At 42.2% G+C, this 20,760-nt stretch overlaps 2 protein-coding genes across 4 annotated transcripts; one reads left to right on the forward strand and one right to left on the reverse strand.

Annotated features, from left to right (window-relative positions):
* LOC102462063 (nicotinamide riboside kinase 2-like) lies at positions 1-4,711 on the reverse strand. 3 transcript variants are annotated; one of them, XR_012895751.2, is made up of 8 exons: positions 4,464-4,707; positions 4,158-4,248; positions 3,733-3,778; positions 3,397-3,583; positions 2,068-2,139; positions 796-902; positions 444-530; positions 1-205 (listed from the first exon to the last, which is right to left on the reverse strand). XR_012895751.2 is itself a non-coding variant. In XM_075897161.2 (8 exons), the coding sequence occupies exons 1-8, from the start codon at positions 4,487-4,489 to the stop codon at positions 200-202; spliced, it is 627 nt and encodes a 208-aa protein (XP_075753276.1). In that variant the 5' UTR covers positions 4,490-4,706; the 3' UTR covers positions 1-199. The 3 variants fall into 3 exon arrangements, 2 of the variants coding, with proteins under 2 accessions (XP_075753276.1, XP_089638175.1); XM_075897161.2 differs by having other exon boundaries at positions 444-535; positions 4,464-4,706; XM_089782049.1 differs by lacking the exon at positions 444-530 and having other exon boundaries at positions 4,464-4,711.
* Positions 4,712-14,272: 9,561 nt separating this feature from the next.
* Positions 14,273-20,199, forward strand: LOC112547747 (CDC42 small effector protein 2-B-like). Its single transcript, XM_075896769.2, has 5 exons — positions 14,273-14,336; positions 15,076-15,235; positions 17,631-17,732; positions 18,216-18,324; positions 18,655-20,199. The coding sequence occupies exons 2-4, from the start codon at positions 15,182-15,184 to the stop codon at positions 18,288-18,290; spliced, it is 231 nt and encodes a 76-aa protein (XP_075752884.1). The 5' UTR covers positions 14,273-14,336; positions 15,076-15,181; the 3' UTR covers positions 18,291-18,324; positions 18,655-20,199.
* Positions 20,200-20,760: the final 561 nt, after the last annotated feature.

A 20,760-nucleotide genomic window follows, 5' to 3' on the forward strand; every position in this document is an offset into this window, starting at 1 on the left:
TCATGGATGGGAAGTGCTTTATTAAAGGTCACGTTTTACTCCATGAGTTTCAAGTGAAAGCTGAACAAGTTCAATTTTAAAAAGTGAAAAGAAAGTCTTAACAGAAGCTGAAGCTTAACTAGCAAAGTCTGGTATGCATAAAAATAAGTTAATGTTAACAGGCTTCTTTTTAGATCACAGGAATCCACCAGCTGCTTGTCTAGCTCTGTAAAAAGAAGGAAGTTTTAGTGTTTGACAATATACATTTACACACAAATTTAAGCTTATTTACTAAGGTCTACACAAGTGACTGATTTGTCTTCCTGTCTGACAGTGCACCAGTTTGCAACTGTTAACCACTCTTGAATTTCTGAAAAATTTTTAAGTCAAGATTTCTTAAGTGAACAAGTAAGCCAGTTTGCCACTGTAGTTAAGTATGTTTAACCATTAAGTTTAGTTTTTACCTGCATAATCAACAGTTCTTCAATCTTGTTCTGGAGCTGTCCATGAACTTCATTAAAGAGTTCCTCCTTTGATTTTGTTCCATCCAACTGAACTTAAATATTTTTTTTTAAATGTTAAAAATGAGATTTCTGAATTAAAACATCCTAGAATTACAATCTCATTAAGTCTCCATATTTTTTAAAGAGGCCAGGAACTAGACCAATCGCAAAGAAATTTAACTACCTTACATGCATCACAAGCAGCACTGATTCAGATCTACTCCCTAAATTATATCCCCTTTCCCAGTGCAGACACTAGAAACAAACTTCCCTATACATAAATCTTGAGTTTCCACAATCCAGGAATACTTACCCACATCAACTTTGAGGTCTTCCATTATTTTCTTATGTTTAATATACATGGGCCAGACATGGCCATCAAACAATCCAGGAGGATCTGGTACAGTGTAATTCCTTGAACTAGAAATTAAGAAATTAGTACATAAACATTTCTTGTGTTATATAGTAAGAAATCTAGATCCAGTGCACTCAATCTCTTTACTCATAACCAAATCAAAATAATCTTGACATTAATTCTGATTTTTTGTCCATGGTGCGTTCTGTATCCGCTGCAAAGTAATTGAATAAAGTCACAAATAAATAGAATGCAATGTAACATTAAAGGTATGTTAGGTTGCAGCTTCTTATTTGCAGATTCTACATCAACTGACCTTACTTGACATGACAAGATTAGTTCATATGAAGAAATGCTATAGTCTTAAAGCATGGGATGAGGCAGAAAAATAACTTTCATGTTTTAAAAGTCAAGAGTGTCCAGTCTGTAGCAGAGGAAGGTAAAGCAGCTGTTTTCACCAGTAGAGATGTAAAATCCAGTTTAACTGGAGAACCAGTTAAATGTAATGATGGGGCTATTCCAGCCAGGATGGCATGACATCTTCCCCACCTCCTACCCCAGCTGCAGACAGGGCCTGCAGCAGGCTCCAGGGGACAGGAGCAGCCTCCAACAGTTAACCATTCATACCCACATTTACCAGTGAGGCATAACCTACTTTCAGGAAGGAGTAAGTTTTTCCACTACAAAGATTGCATTCCTTCCTTAAAGGATTTTGCACCAATACTGCTATACCAATGGCTAAAATCTGGCCAAAAACCTTAGCTCCTGGCAATGATAAGAATCAATAACTGTATACTATTCATTTGAATGAGCAGAGTACTGACTGGCAATTGTACCATTACAGAAAACTACTAATTTAGGCAATTCTTAAATCCTGAAGGCACAATAATGAAGACAATAGCAAGATATTACCTGAAGTCCAGAAAGCCCTATCCCAAACATTTCAGACCACAGTGGTTGTTTGGACTCTCGTTCTATAAACTTTGTGGCCCATTTCGTTACCTGTTGGCTTTTAGTGCCAGCTAGCATGTTTCTAGAACTTTGAAAGAAAGTCTCAGCTACCAAGGATACTATGCAATTAAATGCCTAACCTAAAAATCTAATGCCTAATCTAAATCTGTCTCGCTCAAGCATACCCACCACTGCTACCTATACAAATAAAGCTTTAAAAATAAAAATGTAGTAATTCCCATGTTACCTTATCACTTTAAGGGGGGAAAAAAAGCATACCTCCTCCTCTTCTTGCATTCTTCATATGGAATGGAAAGAAAGTATCGATGGTCGAATATCTCAATCAATGGTCTGAAAAAGAAATTCTCTAATTTTTGTACATTTCACAGCTACTCTGTTTGATCTGCTATAAGAATTAGAGATGCAACATTAGTGGGATTTTAATCTTCCTTTGATGTATTTCTCACTAGCAATGGTCAAAAGGGTACCCTATTACATGACCATGTAAGGACAATAACTATAATTTTATGTCCCACTTTTAAAAGTTTAGCAGTAGAGCTGAGTTAAGTTTTTTAAAAATATGTTTTACAGGTGACCCCTGACTTACAAACAACCTGACTTACAACCCCCCGAATTTACAACCTTTTTTTCCCCATGCGAGATAGCTCCTAAAAACCCCCAATTTACGTCCGTAGCTCGCATTTATGACAGTGTATGACGCAGACGCCACACATCATCCCAAAACAGGAAACATACAAAGTCAGTCATACTCGCCCGTCTGCAGCTGCTGCGTAAACAGCACAAGTCTCCACCACATTGGAGTTCACTTTTTAGTTATTTTTGTGCATTATTTGAACAATTTAGTTTCGTTTTCCTCCATTTCTGTAGTCAATTTTGGTATTTTTTAGGGTATGAAACCGATTTCCAGGAAAGGAACTGCCATTTATAACATTGCGCCTATGGGAAATAAGGGTTTGATTTACGACCATTCTCCAGGAACCAATTAGGTAGTAAGTGCAGGGGTCAGCTGTATTAATGTTGGTTTATTAAAGCCAGCTCCCCTAGCAATGTCTCCGCAGTGGGGCAAGGGAGGCAGAGGCGTAGCGGGGAACCTGGTGTAAAGGGGACTCAAGTAGTCCCTACTCATGCTGTTGCCCAACTGCTGCACCTCTGCTTTTTAAATGTAGTAAGAGCCCCAAGGCTGAACAAATAAAGCTCTGAAGCCCTTACTACATTTAAATGGCAAAGGCGCAGCAGTTGGGATCTGGCACAAGCAGAGACTGCTTGTGTTCCCACTTGGCCTCTTCCTTTTAAAGGCAGAGGTGCAACCAGGATAGCAAGTGCCCCACTCCACCCTTATCAACTAATTGATTAGTTGACAGAAATTCCACTGACTACTCGATTAGTTGAGTAATCAAAATTTAGCATCCCTAATTAGTTTCAAACCAATTTTGTATTTTTCATAACTACCAGCAAACAGAAAAATCAGTTATTTGCCAAGTTCTAGTTTTAAGTATCATATTTTGACTTCCTGCAACATTACCTAATAGAAAATACATATCAAGCCAGAATTACAAGATGACTGCCAGCTAGTAAGTCTTTCCTTACCTGTAAGTGTATAGAAGGAAGCCTTCTATAATAAGAAAATGGATTGTTTCCTCTCTCTCCTCTGAAAACTGAAATATGTTGGCATCCAAGTTGTTATTGATGCCATGTGAGCGTTCAAACTTGATTGGGTTTTTCATCCAAGAACTGATGGTACTCATCATAGCTTCCATATCCAAGGCACTAATAACTAAGACAAAAGCCCAGAAAAGTAATTAAGTTTTATGAGTAACAGACAAGTCACCAAGAAAAAAGCAGCATACCCCGGATAGATACATCTAGTTTCTTATCCTATTAAGTTACAATTCTACATAGACGGCTCAATAAGCAGAGCTTTACCATCATACTGCTTAAATCCATCTTCAACTTCTATGTCATCCTGGGGCTGAAATAGTGATAAAGAGAACAGGTTTAGTCTGACCAGCTATGGCAAAGCTCAACATTCATTTTAAAGCAAGATTAAAGATCTGAACTTTAACGCCTCCCCACCCCCACCAGGTTTGTTCCTAATAAGATAAGAAACAGTAACGAGACTGTGATAAAGCACTTGGCACCTTTATCTTCCCACTAGCATGGAGCGCTCCAAAAAAGTGGAAAGTCACCAGAACACTGCCCAGGAGCTTATCCACCGCCACACAGCTGGTCCCAGCCCACCCAACAGTACATGGTGCCCTAGTGACAAGCAACTCTGGCCAAGAGCGGGAAGCAGAGTGTGGGGCTCAGGAGTCCTGGCTCATCTACAGCCTCCCCCACCGGCCACTTACCTTGAAGAAGTCATCCTGATGCACCACGCTGCAGTTGGGCAGGGCCTGCCTGAGCTTGTGGGCCAGCGTGGTCTTGCCGCCATTGGTGACCCTAGGGCCAGACAGGGACCGTTAGACGGCGCTGGGCTCAGGACGCCACCAACCCCAGCCAGGTGCGCGGATGGCGCCGCCTCACTGCGCGGCTACCGCAGACCACAGGCGGGGGGGGGGCGTCACCAAGGCCTCCTCACGAGCCCCCACCCCGCGCGCACCTCCTGCCCACAGATGAACCCCCCCCCCCCCAACGCTCCATCCCCCGGCGCTCACCCGCCGATGCCGATGACGATGTTCATGGTGCGGCGGCGAGCCGCCCGCGTTTCCCTTATAGCCTGTTCCTAGGGGGAGTGGGGCGGGGGTCCGGAGAAGGAGAGGGAGGGGAAGAAGAAGGTGAGAGGGAGAGAACAAACGTCAACTGCCGGGCAGCGCCATAGTCCCGGGGAAGGGAGCAGCCGGCCGTCGGTGCCGCACCGAAGCGCTGCGCTTTGCAAAAGGAGGGAAACAACCGCCGCGCCAGGATTCCCTCACGCTGCAACCGACCCATTGGGCAAGAGGCCCAGCCGCGTACTCGGGCTACAGCCAATGAGAGCACAGCACCGCCCACGCCACAACATCCGTTGGCTGGCGGGCCCTCGGCTGCACCCAATTGTAACGCCGCACAGATCCCGCAAAGCCCACTGGCTCGGCCACCTCACGCGTCGTCCAATCAGAGAAGGGGACCGCACACCTCAGCCACGCCTCCGTGAGTTGGAGGGGCACGCTGTGGCCCCGCCTCTCTCAGGCCACGCCTCCTGAAAAGCCGGGCGCTAATGAGCGAGTCTGGTTAAGCGCTGCTGGGATGGAGCGTTGGCTGGGGCAGCTGCGGGATAGGAGAGTAACTGATCTGGGGATCCCCCAAGGCCAGTTCTTGGGGCTCGCCTGCCTTCCTGATAGGGCTGCAGAACAAGGAGCCGCTAGTTCCAGCTGCAGGGGTTACCTAGCTCCCTAACACAGTGCGAGGCCGTACCTGGGGGTAGGAGCATCTGGTGCCTACGATGGGAGGGGTGCAGAGAAGAGCCGCGGGGAAGGGAGAGGGCGTCCCATTTTGCAATTAAAATTTTGGCAGGGGCACTGGGGAACTGTGAATAGGGTGACCTTTCTCTGTTGTATAGGAGCTTCAGAGGAGTAGCGGAGTTAGTCTGTAATTGGAAAAACTTGAAAAACAACGAATAGTCTAACAGCATCTTAAAGACTAAGAAAACATGTAGATGGTATCATGATCTTGCGTGGGTACAACCCCCTGAAAGAAGTGGGTTGTGCCCACAAAAGCTCATGATACTGTCTACATGTTTTGGTATAGGGATAGAAATGTAGCCGTGTTAGTCTGGGGTAGTTGAAGCAAAATGCAGGACAATGTAGCACTTTAAAGACTAACAAGATGGTTTATTAGATGATGAGCTTTCGTGGGCCAGACCCACTTCCTCAGATCAAATAGTGGAAGAAAGTAGTCACAACCATATATACCAAAGGATACAATTTAAAAAAATGAACAAATATGAAAAGGACAAATCACATTGCAGAACAGAAGGAGGATGCGGGGGGGTGGGAAGGGGGAGGAAGGAAGGTAAGTGTCTGTGAATTGCTGATATTAAAGGTAGGGAGAGTGGGATGTTTGTGAGTTAATGGTATTACAGGTGATAATTGGGGAAACTGTCTTGATAATGGGTGAGAAAGTTCAAAGACTTGTTAAGTCCCTGGTGGTAAGTGTCGAATTTTAACATGAATGACAGTTCAGAGGATTCCCTTTCAAGTGCAGATGTAAAAGGTCTTTGTAGCAGAATGCAGGTGGCTAAGTCATTTAGAGAGTGTCCTTTCTGGTTAAAGTGGCAAGAAACTGTTTTCTCTTTGTGATCTTGTCTAATATCTGTTTTGTGGGCATTAATCCTTTGGCGAAGTGTCTGAGATGTTTGTCCAATGTACATAGCAGACGGACACTTTCGGCACATGATAGCGTAGATTATATTTCTGGATGCGCAGGAATATGTGTTCTTGATCTTATAACTCACTTGGTTAGGTCCAATAATGGTATCAGCAGAATGAATATGTGGACAAAGCTGGCAACGGGGTTTGTTGCAAGGGAAGGTACCAGGGTTGGTATTAGTGTGGTATGTCCTGTGGTGGTTGGTAAGAATCATCTTGAGGTTAGGTGGTTGTCTATAGGAGACTATGGGTCTGTCTCCCAGAGCCTCTTTGAGTATGGTATCCTGTTCCAATATAGGCTGTAGTTTCTTGATAATGTGTTGGACAGGTTTAAGTTGGGGGTTGTAGGTGATGACAAGTGGTGTTCTATTGTTGGTTTTCTTGGGTCTGTCTTGAAGTAGATGGTTTCTAGGTATTCGTCTGGCTCTTTCAATTTGCTTTTTTGTTTCTCTGGGTGGGTAGTTGAGATTTATAAATGCTTGGTAGAGATCCTGAAGCTTCTGGTCTCTGTCAGTGGGGTTAGAGCAGATGCGGTTGTATCGAAGGGCTTGGCTATAGACGATGGATCGTGTGGTGTGTTCTGGATGGGAGCTGGATGCATGTAGGTAACTGTATGAATCAGTGGGTTTTCTGTAGAGAGTGGTGTCTAATTTTCCATTGTTGATTTGTACGGTGGTGTCCAGGAAGTGGATCTCTCGTGTAGAATGGTCCAGGCTGAGGTTGATGGTGGGGTGTAGGTTGTTGAAATCTCTGTGGAATATCTCCAGTGTTTCTTGGCCATGTGTCCAGATCATAAAGATGTCATCGATGTACCGTAGGTAGAGGAGGGGTGAAAGGGGACGGGAGTTGAGGAAACGTTGTTCTAGGTTAGCCATAAAGATGTTAGCATACTGTGGGGCCATGCGTGTACCCATGGCTGTGCCGCTGATCTGGAGGTATAAGTTGTTCTCAAACCGGAAATAATTGTGGGTGAGAACAAAGTTACATAGGTCTGCTATCAGGTTGGCAGTAGTGTCCTCTGGGATAGTGTTTCTAATTGCTTGTAATCCGTCTTCATGTGGGATGTTGGTATATAGAGCTTCTACATCCATGGTGGCAAGGATGGTATTATTGGGGAGGTTATCGATGTTTTGTAATTTCCTTAGGAAGTCAGTAGTGTCTCGGAGATAGCTGGGGGTATTGGTTACGAAGGGTTTGAGAAGAGTGTCTACATAGCTGGATAGACCAGTAGTGAGCGTGCCAATACCAGAGATGATGGGACGTCCGGGGTGCCCAGGTTTATGGATCTTGGGAAGTAGATAGAACAATCCTGGTCGGGGGTCAGAAGGTGATTCTGTGAGGATTTGTTCCCGAGTAGCTGTGGGGAGGGACTGTCTTCTGTTGTATAGGGACAGTCCTAATTTTCAGAGGTTTGTTCTATATAGGCACCTATTTCCCTGCAACCTTGGTGCTGCTCATTTTTTACATTTGCTATCTGATCACCCTGGAGGGGAACCCCCTATCTCACCTGCATGACAGAGCTGTGCAGAACTCACCCCACTGCCTCCAGGGCTTGCCTCAGAGAAGTACTATTATTATTATGTATATTAATTTTATTCCAGTAGCAATCAGTGCCATCAGTCATTTGAGTGTTCAGTAGAGTACAAACAAATCAGAGAAGACCTTGCCCCTAGCATAAAGGTTTTACAATTTAAGGAGCAGGTGGCAGGGAGAGGGACAGATTCATTCAGCTTCCTAATAATGTTAATCTAACACTGTTAGGATACATTCCTGGATACATCTAACACTATTAGGATATATGGCCTGGATGCATTCCTTTGTGGCTTATCTAAGCTATAAAATGAGAATAATACCCCCCCACCCATTGGCATTGGAGTATTGGGAAGAATAGTTCATTAATGTTCTTGCAAGACAAGAGTTAAATCTTACTACCATCATTATCACTTGTTGCTAGAAACACAGAGGCTACGTTTACACTATGAGTTTTCTCGACAAAAAATTTGCTATTGAGGGGCTCATTTGCATGAGTTGCAATCTCATTTGCATATTTTTCTGCCGATCCATTTTTGCACAAGGGGTTTTTGCGCAAAAACAAGCAGTGTGGACATTTTCTTTGGTTTTGCGCAAGAAATATGCAAGTGAGGCTTAGCGTGGAATATCACCAAGCCTCATTTGCATAATTAACGAGCGGCTGCTTTTTGCACAAGAGGCTTTTGCACATAAAAGAGCCATCTACCCTGCTCCTTCTTGTGCAAAACCCCCCTCTTGCTCAATACTGTTCTTCCTGAAAAAAATATTTCTTGTGCAAAACCAGTGCAGTGTAGACATAGCCTTTTTGTGCAAAAATCCCTTTTTCTGCAAGATTGGTATACCTCCTTTTTTGGGGCATAAGGATCTTGTAGAAAAAGGGGTTTTTGTGCAAAAAGAAAACATCCACACTGCGTGTTTTTGCGCAAAAACCCCTAGCGCAAAAATGGATCAACAGAAAATATGCAAATAAGACAGTGACTCATGGAAATGAGTCCCTCATTAGCATATTTTTTGCTGAGAAAACTTGTAGTATAGACGTAGCCAGAGAGCATGATTCCAAAATATAACGCAGATGTGAGCAGAAGCAAAACTGAAATCCATAAATCATCATAATATAAATGTACTCCTCTTCCAAAATAGGTACTGAGTTAATCAGTCTGTAAGGCAGTCTTAACTCTTTTCAAGAGTCTTTTAAATATATACATTCAGACATGACTCTAAGAAAGCATAAATGTACATTTTGAATAGCAGTCCACACATCTATCAGAGAATTCCATTGCAAATATGCTTAAGAACCTTTCCTCCACAGCTATCCCAGCAATATTCATATGATTGAGTTACTACCAAACAAATGAATTTACCAATTCAGTTCAACAGGAGGAAAAACAGGGAACTCCTAATTCCCAACATAGCTGCAAAATTGTATAATCCGATCTACAGTAACTCTTAAATTGCACCCCAAGCAGAGCATAGGTTAAGCAAGAACAGAAGGAAGCCAAAAACTGCCCAGAACTCAAAGGTAGAAGAAAAGAATGAACACTTGGTACAAAATTAGAAAAATCCAATGAAAAGTTTCAAAGCCAAAAATATTTAGTTAGAAGTATTGTAACTGAGGCTGGACCACCAGAAATAACACAGTAAAACTGTTTTTATTACTGGTCTTGAAAAAAACATGGTGCAGCTGCAGTTCTCAGATAATCATATGATAAATGTAATGGGCAGGGTTTTGTTGTTGTTTTGATACCAGAATGACACCCACTGTTTTCAAAATGTGCAACATGTAACAAAGGTGACAGCAGCATAGCACTTTCTGCATTTTGGGATAACATTTGTGCTGATTTATGTCCTGTGAAACCAGTAAGATTGTTAAATGAACCCTCAAATACACTAGCAATTTGACCAGGAAGCAGGCATGGTTTAAGGTGTTTAGCTCCTATAGAATCAGAGTTAGAGAGGTCCACAAAAGTCATATACAGGCAGTCCCCGACGGCTGCGGGTTTGCTCCCGGTGCCCCTGGTCTGCTGGGGACCGTCTCCAGCAGACCAGGGGCACCGGGAGCAAAGCGGGTCCCGCACCAGAGCAAAGCCTCAGAGGCGAGGCACCCCGCCGCTGCGGCTTTGTTCCCCGTGTCCCTGGTCTGCTGGGGGGGGGGGCGCAGCTAGTGTGCCCCCCCCCCCAGCAGACCAGGCTTTTGTTGTGGACCCTGGGGCAGAGCAGCTGAGGCGCTGCCGGTTGGTCCCGCAGTGCCGCTCTGGGCACTACTGGACCAACCCGGCAGCACCCCAGCTGCTCTGCCCCAGGCGTCCTGATTCAGCCGCTGCTGGTCAGTTTCAGCAGCGGCTGAATCAGGACGCCTGGGGCAGAGCAGATGGGGTGCTGCTGGGTTGGTCCAGTAGCGCCAAGGAGCCGCGCTACTGGAGCAACCCAGCAGCACCCCAGCTGCTCTGCCCCAGGCGTCCCCAAGTCAGCCGTTGCTGAAACTGACCAGCACTGACTACAGGAAGCCCGAGGCACAGTTGCTCTGCCCCGGGCTTCCTGGAATCAGCGGCTGATCAGTTTCAGCAGCAGCTGACTTGGGGTTCTTAAGTTGAATCTGTATGTAAGTCAGAACTGGCGGTCAGTTTCAGCAGCGGCTGAATCTGGACGCCAGTTCCGACTTACATACAGATTCAACTTAAGAACAAACCTACAGTCCCTATCTTGTACGTAACCCGGGGACTGCCTGTAGTCTAAACTCTGCCAAGAGGGGCATTGTAGTCCTGAATCTTAGCTAAATTAAACTAAACAATTTAATAGGGGAGGATATAGAATGTGGTCATTGATGAAGGTCTGTGGATGGCAGTTGGAATTTGTCACTTGGATTCCAACAGGCAGTTCTTGGATTCCCAGGTTCTGGAAGATTTGCAGAAAAGGGAGAGAGACTATAGAAGGCAAGGGGTAGTGTAAAGCTATACCCTCTTTTTAGTGGCTTTTTTCTATTCCTCCTTCAGACCTCTCAGTGCACTTACTTTGTACATTGTAGATGATTTTTTCAATAGCACTTCTGTGATTTAAGAGTGCAAGTCCCATGAACTCTCAGTTGGAAAGTCTTTGGGACTTTTACTTTTTGGATTTTGACTTTTGGAAATCCTGTTCTATCTAGGTACATATATAATTCCCATCATTGTACTCTCTGAATTCCTCCTAAGTATTTGAAAACAGAAATAATGGTCTCTTTCTCTCTCTTCCCTCCTAGACTGTAGGGCTACATACATCTACACTGGCAGCTTCTTGCACAAGAACAGTCATTCTTGTGCAAAAACTTGCCTGCTGTCTATACTGCACATGTGTTCTTGCGCAAGTAAATTTACAGTATAGTGTTGTAAAACAGGGCTTCTTCCAGAAGAGTTACTCCTCTCCCCATGAGGAATAAGCCCTCTTGCGCAAGAGCTCTTCCACAAGAGAGCAGTGTAGACAGGCAACATGAATTTCTTGCGCAAGAAGCCCCTATGGTTAAAATGGCCATGAGAGCTTTCTTGCACAAGACAGCGTCCACACTGCCATGGATGCTCTTGCGCAAAAGCACATCTCATGCACAAAAGCACATGGAAGTGTGGACGCTCTCTTGTGGAAGATTTTTTTCACAAGAACTCTTCCTCAAAAGAGTTCTTACGCAAGAAGCTGCCAGTGTAGACGTAGCCTAGGAGAATGCCAACTCAAACCAAGTCATACTACTTTCCTACTTATACTCACCCCCATTTTCCCAGCAATTTACATGCAGTCTAGGTACTTATATAGCCACCATCACTGTAGTATTTAAGCATCTAAAATAATTAATTTATCCTCTCAACGTCTCTCTCAGGTCGGGAAATACAATACCAATTTTACACACGGGGAACTGAGGCACAGAGAGATTAATAAGTGACTTGTCACACAAAAAGTTGTGGCAAAGTCAAACCATAGCATTGTCACAGTGTTCTTGAACCCTGAACAAGTCCTCTGTCTTAGGGTATGTTTACACACCATCTAGACACCCATGGCTGGCCCATGAGCCAATGGGCCTCTGGGCTGTGGGGCTATTTCAGTGTTGTGTAAACTTCTAGGCTCAGAATGGAATCCAGATTCTAGGATCCTGCGGGGTAGAAGGGTCCCAGAGCTTGAGATCCAGCAGAGCCTGGAAGTCTACACAGCAATGAAACAGCCCCACAAGCCTGAGTTGGCTGTCATGGGCCAGCTGTGGGTTTTTCTTTGCAGTACAGACATATCCTTAATAACCACAGCACCATCTTTGCTTTCTTCACCCTCCTATTTGCATTGTTTGAATATGGGTGCTGCATTGACCATTCTGGTAGGCCAGGTTACAGGGGCTTAAGCATAACTGAAGGCAGGATTTGATCCTCAGGGTACTTGATTACATTATGCTTTTTATCATTAAGCTATAGCAAGGATGGCTGGTTTTGTGGTCAATGCACAGGGTTTTTTACTAGATTTGGGATCTGGTAATTTTTTAGGGTCACTCTTCTGAAGGGGGAGGGGTTGATAATTCTATCAATGTGCTGCTTGTGTCACTTGTGTTCTCATATGGAGCTCTACTTTTTTCTTCTGCTAGTACGCTCCCAATGGAGCTATCATGCAGGACCTAGGTTCCCCAGAACTGGGCTCTTCCCACCCTAGAATCAGATGAACACACACAGAGACACTGCACAGACATACAGCAAGTGGAGGAACCTTGTGCAGTGAATACAGAAGCCAAATGTCCCACAGAGTGCCCAGGAGATACCTGTGATCCACTGTGTTAAATGCCTTGTTCTGGTAGAAGAGAAGAGGGCAAGAGCTAGACCATTCCTACACACCAAATGGAGACGATCTCAATCCAGAGAGTTTCAGAAAAATTGACTGTCTTAGGACAGTGTAGGTCTAGTTGGCGTGATTTATCTCCACCAGCACAGACTTTAGCTGTAGCAAGATGGTTACAATCTTACAGTATGTGCTGAGTAGCAATACTGGACACCAATTTCTCAGGTCCCAAAGGGTCTCTATTCTTTGACAGCAAGGTAAGTATAGCTTACCTGTATGAGAAAGGGAGCACTCTACTCACCATGGTTTTGGCCCAAATAGTGACAAGGTATAGGCTAAAGACATCCCAGAACATGAGTCAGCACACTGAGGTCCAGGGATTTGTTCATGGGCATCAGTCAGAAAGCTAGTCCCCCACTCTGACTATACTGTTTCATCTGTAGCTCCTTCATTGATTTCTGCTGAGTTAATCTGCATTTATACTGGTGTGGCTAAGACTAAATTTTGTCCAACTGTCTTCACAGAGTAGATTGAGTCATTCTGTGGCCCTCTGTGAAGTTGTTTGAGAGAGCAATGGGTTTATAACAGAATAAGCAAGCATAATTAGGGAGCAAACAAAAGGCAGTCTTTTAAAGATTATTTTCAGTTAACTTCTTGACTCTGACCTTAGTTCAGTATTCCAATGGCTTGAGGAACGAAAGATGGAGGCAAAAATTGAACAGTATATAAAACATGGGGACACACCCAAAATGACCATTGAAATAATTGGTACTCAGAGTGAGTAGGGGTGTCAGATTTTGATCTTGTGTCAATAGGGACTCACAAAAGAAACCACATGTAAAATATTTTAACAGACAAACATGGAATTATCTATTTCAGGATCTCAACATTGTGTCTATAACAAACAAAAAACCCAAAGAAAATAAAAGCACGGAAAGGGCAGAGTGGTAATTCCTTACAACTGCAATTAGGATGAAGTCCATGTCATCTCTAGTTGCTGGAGAGAGACTGCTTGCTGTTCTCAGACTTTGGTAGCAGCTCCACTGACTGGCTCCAATCTGAAGAGGTATTTTTCATTTTTTTAGTTGCTTCACACTCTTTCCGTATGGATCCTGAATACTTGGTTTATGGAACACAGTGCAGTGTGTACAGACCCACATAGCAAGCACAGTCTCTCTCCAGCAACTGTGCAAGGAGAGCACAGTCTGTCTCCAGCTACCAGGCATTTGGGATTCACACAAATAACAGTTCTGAGTCCCCTTCTTTGGCCTGCTCTGATTTTAGGCCCCAGTTCTGCAGATGGCTGCAATGGGACTCAGCAGAGGTGAAGGGAGCTGCATGCATAGAGCTCCTTACAGCACTTAGACCATAAACTTCTGTATCATGTAATGAAAAGCCAGGATCCAGACAGACACCCTGCCTACTCCAGAGTCCCTCTGCAGTGCACTGGAGTTTGGTAAGGACATTAGGGTGGATGCTCATGAATTAGTCTGCTCACATCTTGTGAAATCAATGGAATTTAGAAACCTAACTCCTTTTGACTCTGAGTGGATTAAATAAGGTGGGAAATTATAATTAAGACAGATAAATAGTATTCAAAGCACCAAAGATAAAATAGGTTTTGCATTCTATAACAACCTACCTTACAGAACACTGAAAACTAATGGGCAAATAAGACAGAGGCTGTGAGATATGAATGACAGAATATTAAAAAAGAAAAAAAACAAAAGTGCAAGAAAAAAGGGGATAAAGTGGGAGGAGTAACACAAGCAAAGGTGAGGAAGATAAATATGGTAATTGGGTAATTGTGTCATTATATAAAAATGCTTGTGGCTGATGGTTACTCTGTTTTCTGAGTGAGACTGCTTGAATTAAATTGTGAGTTTATTTTCATTCTACTTTTTTGTGATTTTTTTGGTTTGTTTTTGGTAATCTGTGTTACCAAAATGCAGGTGCCACTGTGTGGATTCTGTCATCTATAGCTCTCTGTGAAGGTGTTTAAAAGAGGAATGAATTTATAACAGAATAAGCATGTATAATTAAGGAGTGAACAAAAGACAGACTATACTGTGTGTTTAAGGGCTATTTTCAACTAACTTCTTGTCTATGATCCTACTTCAGTATTGCTATATTCATGTTTTTATATATACTAGTGAGCATATAAAACTAATGGTGACTTGTTTCCCCCCCCCATCATTAAAAGCTCTTGATTGCAGTTTTAAAGGGTGTTGTCTCTCATTCTCACCCTAGATGGGAAGAATAGGTTTCTCTGAGATATGACCTTTGTGATAGGATTTCCCCCCCCCCCCCCTTAACATGGCTATATTATCTTCTGAGGAGCTTTGTGTTTCCAAGCATATAATCTGTTCTGTTCCTTTCTAGGCAAACCATATTAGGTTTCTCTTCTAGAGGCATTATGTTTAGAACTATTTCTTACAATCTTGTAGGGTTTTTTTAATTTGCTCGGTAACTGTTAGATAACAATATTTTCTTGCTTATATCAGTAAAAACTATATTTTTGTAAACTTCATTTCAATATGTGTAATCCCCAAACGTTCATCTGACTTAGCTGCCTTCTGAGTATCTATTAAAGTAATTCCTTTTAAACTCATTTTAGGAACTGGTTTTTGTGTGAAGTGGCCCCTTGGCTCCAGCGTTCTTTTTGTGGCAAGATCAACAAGATTTCATAACCACTTTGTGTCAGGAACCTACTGACAGACACAATGACTGAGTTCTTGATTTGCTTTAACTGGTGCATTGGAGAGCAACCCCAGCCAGTAAGTAAATATAAAAGTTGGATTTCCTTTAAGATGGTTTTGAATTATGGCTGTGTCTACTTTGGTGCGATCTTACACTTTTGCGCCAAAACTTGCTGTCCGTCTACACTGGTTGCGAGTTCTTGCGCAAGAACACTGACGTTCTAATGTATAAAATCAGTGCTTCTTGCACAGGAACTATGATGCTCCCACTCAAGAAGAAGCCCTCTTGTGCAACTGTTCTTGCACAAGAGGCCAGTGTAGACAGGCAACATGAATATCTTGCGCAAGAAAGCCCTAGGGTTAAAATGGCCACCAGAGCTTTCTTGCGCAAGAGAGCGTCTACACTGGCAAGGATGCTGTTGCGCAAAAGCATATGCCAGTGTAGACGCTCTCTTCTGGAAAAGTTTTTGCACAAGAACTCTTCCGCAAAAGAGTTCTTGTGCGAGATCATGCCAATGTAGACGTAGCGTACGAGAATTTTTATCTCTCTTGTAGCCTTTATTCTTGTGATCAGCTACATTAAGGAAAGCAAAGTATAAAAACTGATGGGGGGTAGGAGGAATCTTACTTCTAGTAAAACACATGCTTTCTACCAGGAAATCTAATATAACACTAATTAGAGTTGCTATTCTCTAGCTGCTTAGGGAATTAATAGTCTAACTTGCATTGGTGTTGTCAGCAGAAGCACCTGTAAGCTTTCTCAACTGAAAAACAATTGCTCAATTCTTATTCCACAACTAGGATGTAGCTTCATGAAGACTTAGCATAGGCTTCACAAAGTAGGAGGTTGCAGATTCTAATGAACCATGACATGGATATACTCAAAAACAATCCTGAATGTGATATTCTGTAAATATGTGATGGAAGTGACAACAACTACACCCAGTGAATTAGGGAAAGTGTTTGTAATAACTGTGTGTGGGGCTTGGTTTTTTTTTTTTTTAAAGGTTTGTGGTAAGAAATGTTGACAAGAACTCTGGAACCCTTAATATAGCCTTCAGATGCCTACCTATGGGCTACTAGTGGAGAATAGGAGGGAAAACCTATGGGCTACTAGTGGAGAATAGGAGGGAAAACAAGGGTATATAGGTACCCTTAAAATGTGGAGTCTTGGGGAGGAGTAGATTATTTACTTCTGGTATAACTGATTGATAACTGAATGCTACTGAATCTCCTAGCTGCAGTTTTAATACTCAAAGTTGTTGTGTGTTGCAGCAGCCTCTAGGTATGACACACCCATACAACTATGCACAACTCTTCTAATGTGTACCATTTAAAGTTCAGCCCCAGACTGGGTTTGGGGAAGAGCACTACAGAAGTCTTCTATGTTGTCTGATAACTAATCCTTGAGACAAATGTGTCTTCCTTACACTTGTGATTTTTTTTTCTTTTAATTGTAAAAACAAATTATTAAAAATACCAACTTTGCAAAATTCCTCCTGGGCTTATAAGATGGAAACTCTGCAGAGCAAATTCTGCGCACAGTGACTAATGGCCTTCAATGGCTTTGCATAAGTTTTGAAAAATCTAAATTTTTGATCCAGGAGAAGGACAAGAACTGGCTTATGCTTAGCTGTGCTGCCTCTTCAGTGCTTAAAAAGTAAAAAAGCAGTGAACTTGTCTCCAAATCCCTGAACCTGGATCTCTGGGTAGCCTCTTGTGCCTCTACAGAGGCACCCCTGATTTCTCTGGGGCTCCCATGCATACAGAGTTCTAGTTTTGGGGGAGGGGCTTGTTTAGCAGACTGGACTCAGAATCAAGGACCAGATCTAAGTTTAAAAGGTGCAATTTAGGGTCTCCAGAATAATACGGTTCTTCAAATATTGGAGTGTTCCAATGACTGATACTATCTTTGACTCTTTTACTCCAAAGATAAACTGCCTTTGAGGTATGGCTACTGTTTTAAGTGGGGCCTGTGACTATAGAAAGCATTTAGTCATGTAACTTGTCTGTAGCTGTCCTGCTAATTCAATAAATGTCACAGGGAGTCTTAGTGTTACTAAACTGATTTTTAGTATCAGACTAAAACCAAGTGGAAACTGCAGAGGCAGTGTCTACTCTAGTCTAAAACACCTGTGTAAGTGCCTATCTTTCTAGATGCCTCCGATGTAGTCATTCTCTTAATAAAGGAACAGATTTATGTTGCTAGGAAAAAAGCTTTTTAGTACTTGCTTCATATCCACTGCTGACAAATAGAGATTCATGCTTCAGCAAAGAACTTTAATGTGTTCTGCTTTAAAAAAAAAATCTGAAATGTGTTAATACATCTGTTCTGCTTCCCCTAGGAGTCAATGGAAGGTCAGTATTGAGGAGTTTCTTATCAACTTGGTGATGGTTTCCAGACACAACCTTGATTCTGTACATGAAGGATTTTATCTATAACTTAGAATTTTTTCCCTCTTCTCTCTTAAAGAAGAGACGTCGGAGACTAGACCGAAATATGATAGGAGAACCTATGAACTTTGTCCACACTGCCCATGTTGGAACAAGAGATATGAATGGTGGCTTTACATCTGTAAGTATGTGCTCATAAAGATGAGTAGAAATGTACCTCACTGCAAAGATAAAATATTTTCTGTAGTTATAGGCATCACTTTCTAGAAGAGAATGACTATGGCAGGACAGTGTCAGGACGGACCATAGTTGTCAACATCCTAGACACTCAAAATAGACTTAATTTAGCTCACTTGACACCAGTTCTTAGCACCTGCTCATTCAAGACACTGGAGTTCTGGTATATATGATCTGGGAAATGGATCATGATCTAATAATACTCAGCTCTATTCTTCTGTCACTCCACTGAAGTACAAGGACTAGAGCACCATGGTGCTCATCTCTTCTTTGTCATTGATACTCTGGATACTGACATCCCTCTGTATGTGGGTAAACATGTCTTGCTCATTAGAATTAATGTTTGGAATGATTTTTCCTCCTTCACCTTTGTCAAATCAAAATCTTAAACTGGACTCTACTAACCTACTGTATGCTTCTTCTCTAGGCTGTATCCATTCACGACCATATGAAGTCAAAAGGTGGCTATACAAATGGTACTCCTGCAAGTGCACAGCCATAGAAAACTGGAAAGGAGACTGATGTACCAGTTTTTGGTATGCTCTACCCTCTGGGGAGCTTCCTACATTTCTATAAAGGCTACGTGAGTTAACTGATTGGGGGAGGAGGGGCAGAGAGGGAACTCAAGCGTTATTATGCATTTATTCAGGTTTAAATTTTCTTTGTAGAATTGCTTCTATACAAATGTATGGGGGCTAATATAATTGCCAGCCTGGGATGGTGATGGAGCAGTTTCCATTTGGAAGACACCACCCCTCCCAACCCTACTCTAAAGAACTTTAGTATTGGATTGCATGACCTTTTGGTAGGCATTGTTACTGGTTTACAGCCACTTGCATAACTTTTTTTTTGTTTTCTTTTCACAGAATCTGATCATATTGGAGGACTTCACTTGTTCGCACTAATAGTAAAAGAGAGCCTACTGGGGAATGGAGTATTTCACTGCAGTGTTTCTCTAAACCTAATAGTTAAATGCTCACATTCTAATTCCATTAGCTTTGCTGGAACTGTGCACAGGTGTTGCCTTTAACTTTTATAAATCTTGAATTTTTCTGTCTTAAAGCCCAGTGAAGTCTCAACACATTTGTGTTGGATACTTGTACAAAATAACTGGGTCCTACATCTTAAAGTAGGTCCAGGTGATTGGACAAATGGGTGCCCTCTCCCCCATCTCTGAACTGTAAGTGATGCATGCCCACCCACTATAATAACTGCAACAGATCTTCACTGTTGGCCTCTGAAATAGGCTAGGAAATGCTGATGGGTCTCAACAGAATGCTCAAGACATCCTTTAGAATTAAACTTATGCTTTTATGATTTAGTCAATACTTAAGTATATTGTTCACACACTGAGATAATGACATTATAGGTATCAAGCAGTCATGTAGCACTGTGGTTCCTTTTGTTTAGTTGATTTTTAAGAAGTCAGCAATACTAGATCTAACTACAAGCGACAGTCTGTCTTCCAGACACTTAAAATCAAAACCAGTCTCTGACTATAGTAATTTTTTTTAAATGCATTGGAAGTTCTTGGATACATTTTTAACTGAAGTAGATGATGTAATGGCCTAAACTAAAGAAATAGGAAGACTAGTTTTAATCATTGCTCAAAGAAATGTAGCACATTTGACACTTAAATGCTAAATTGTAGTCTGGGTATAGTTCATATATAACACAGAGCTAGCACTGTGCAATGTTGCTTCTGTTTAAATAGTTATATGAAACTTGCTATCTCTGCCCTTATGTATCTCTTCAATGAGTAGGTCTGTAATCAGTCTCACTTGCAGCTAAGTCTTTTTAATAATCTTTGGTAATAGACAATTCTCCCCTCAGACTGTCCAGCTGGTATGGATGCAACAACTTGAATGAAACAAATTATCACTTTAAGTACATGAACTTCAATTATCACATTTAGAGCATAGGACACCTGTTGAAATGAAAGCTCCACTGACTCCCTGGGGAGTAGGGTCAGGCCTGTCACTAAAAGATAAGCTTTCACCTAAAACTTCATGTAGAGCGGTCTGACTACTGCCATGTAGTAAAATTCCAAGTCTTTTCTTAATGAAATGCCATGTAGACTTAGAGCAATATGAAGGCTTAAGATGAGTGACAGTTCAGTGTCTCTGGATGCTTGGAGTAGAGAAATTGTTTTAAATTAATTAAACACTAATCTTTAACTTTCGAAAGTGACTACGTAGTAACTACACAAAGCAAAGTTTATCTACCTTTTTGGCATGTGTATATCCAATTAGAATACATGCCTTGTTTTTAAATGGAAGACTATAGACAAGTATGAGTATCTTATCTGTAATTCTGACAAGCATAAGATCTGTTGTACTCAAGTTTTTCCTGGCTTGTTTTTTGGCTCATAAATACTGTAGTTGATCAATAAACACTTCATTGCAAACTCAGCTACTTCTGCTTGTCTCTTATACACACTTAAACCTTATGTTTTCTTAATAGCTTGGCTTGAACAGGTTCTGAGACCATTTTGTGTGCTGCATCTTCAACAGTAAGGAGGCATAACCAGTTTTTGAACTCCAGCAGCATGATCAAGAACAGACTTACTGTTAGTAGTGTAAGTAAATATAATCAGCTTTGGGGTTGTGGCTTTTTATTATTTGTACTGATATTAATGGGCTGGTCAAAGGTCTTGAGTAGAGCTAACCATTCTTCCATCCCACCCTCTCAACCTGGTGTAAACTCCAAAAGGTTAGAAAATATTTATTTATTAACATTCTGCTCTGAACAGTTCCTGCTCAATTTAAACCCTGCTCCTGAGGGAATCCACACTTACTAAACAGCTAGCATGGTCATACTACTTTGCCTAGAGGGAATGAATAAGACCAGCTATACTGGGTCTGACTAAAAGTCCATCTAGCCCAGTATCCTATAGGCTGCTAGTGGCCAATACCAGGTGTCCCAGAGCAAATGAGCATAAGAGGTGGAATCAAGTGATTCCTTCCCCTGTA

The sequence above is a fragment of the Pelodiscus sinensis genome, chromosome 14, assembly GCF_052426305.1.
Source record: "Pelodiscus sinensis isolate ZL-2025 chromosome 14, ASM5242630v1, whole genome shotgun sequence".
NCBI classification, from domain to species: Eukaryota; Metazoa; Chordata; order Testudines; family Trionychidae; genus Pelodiscus; species Pelodiscus sinensis.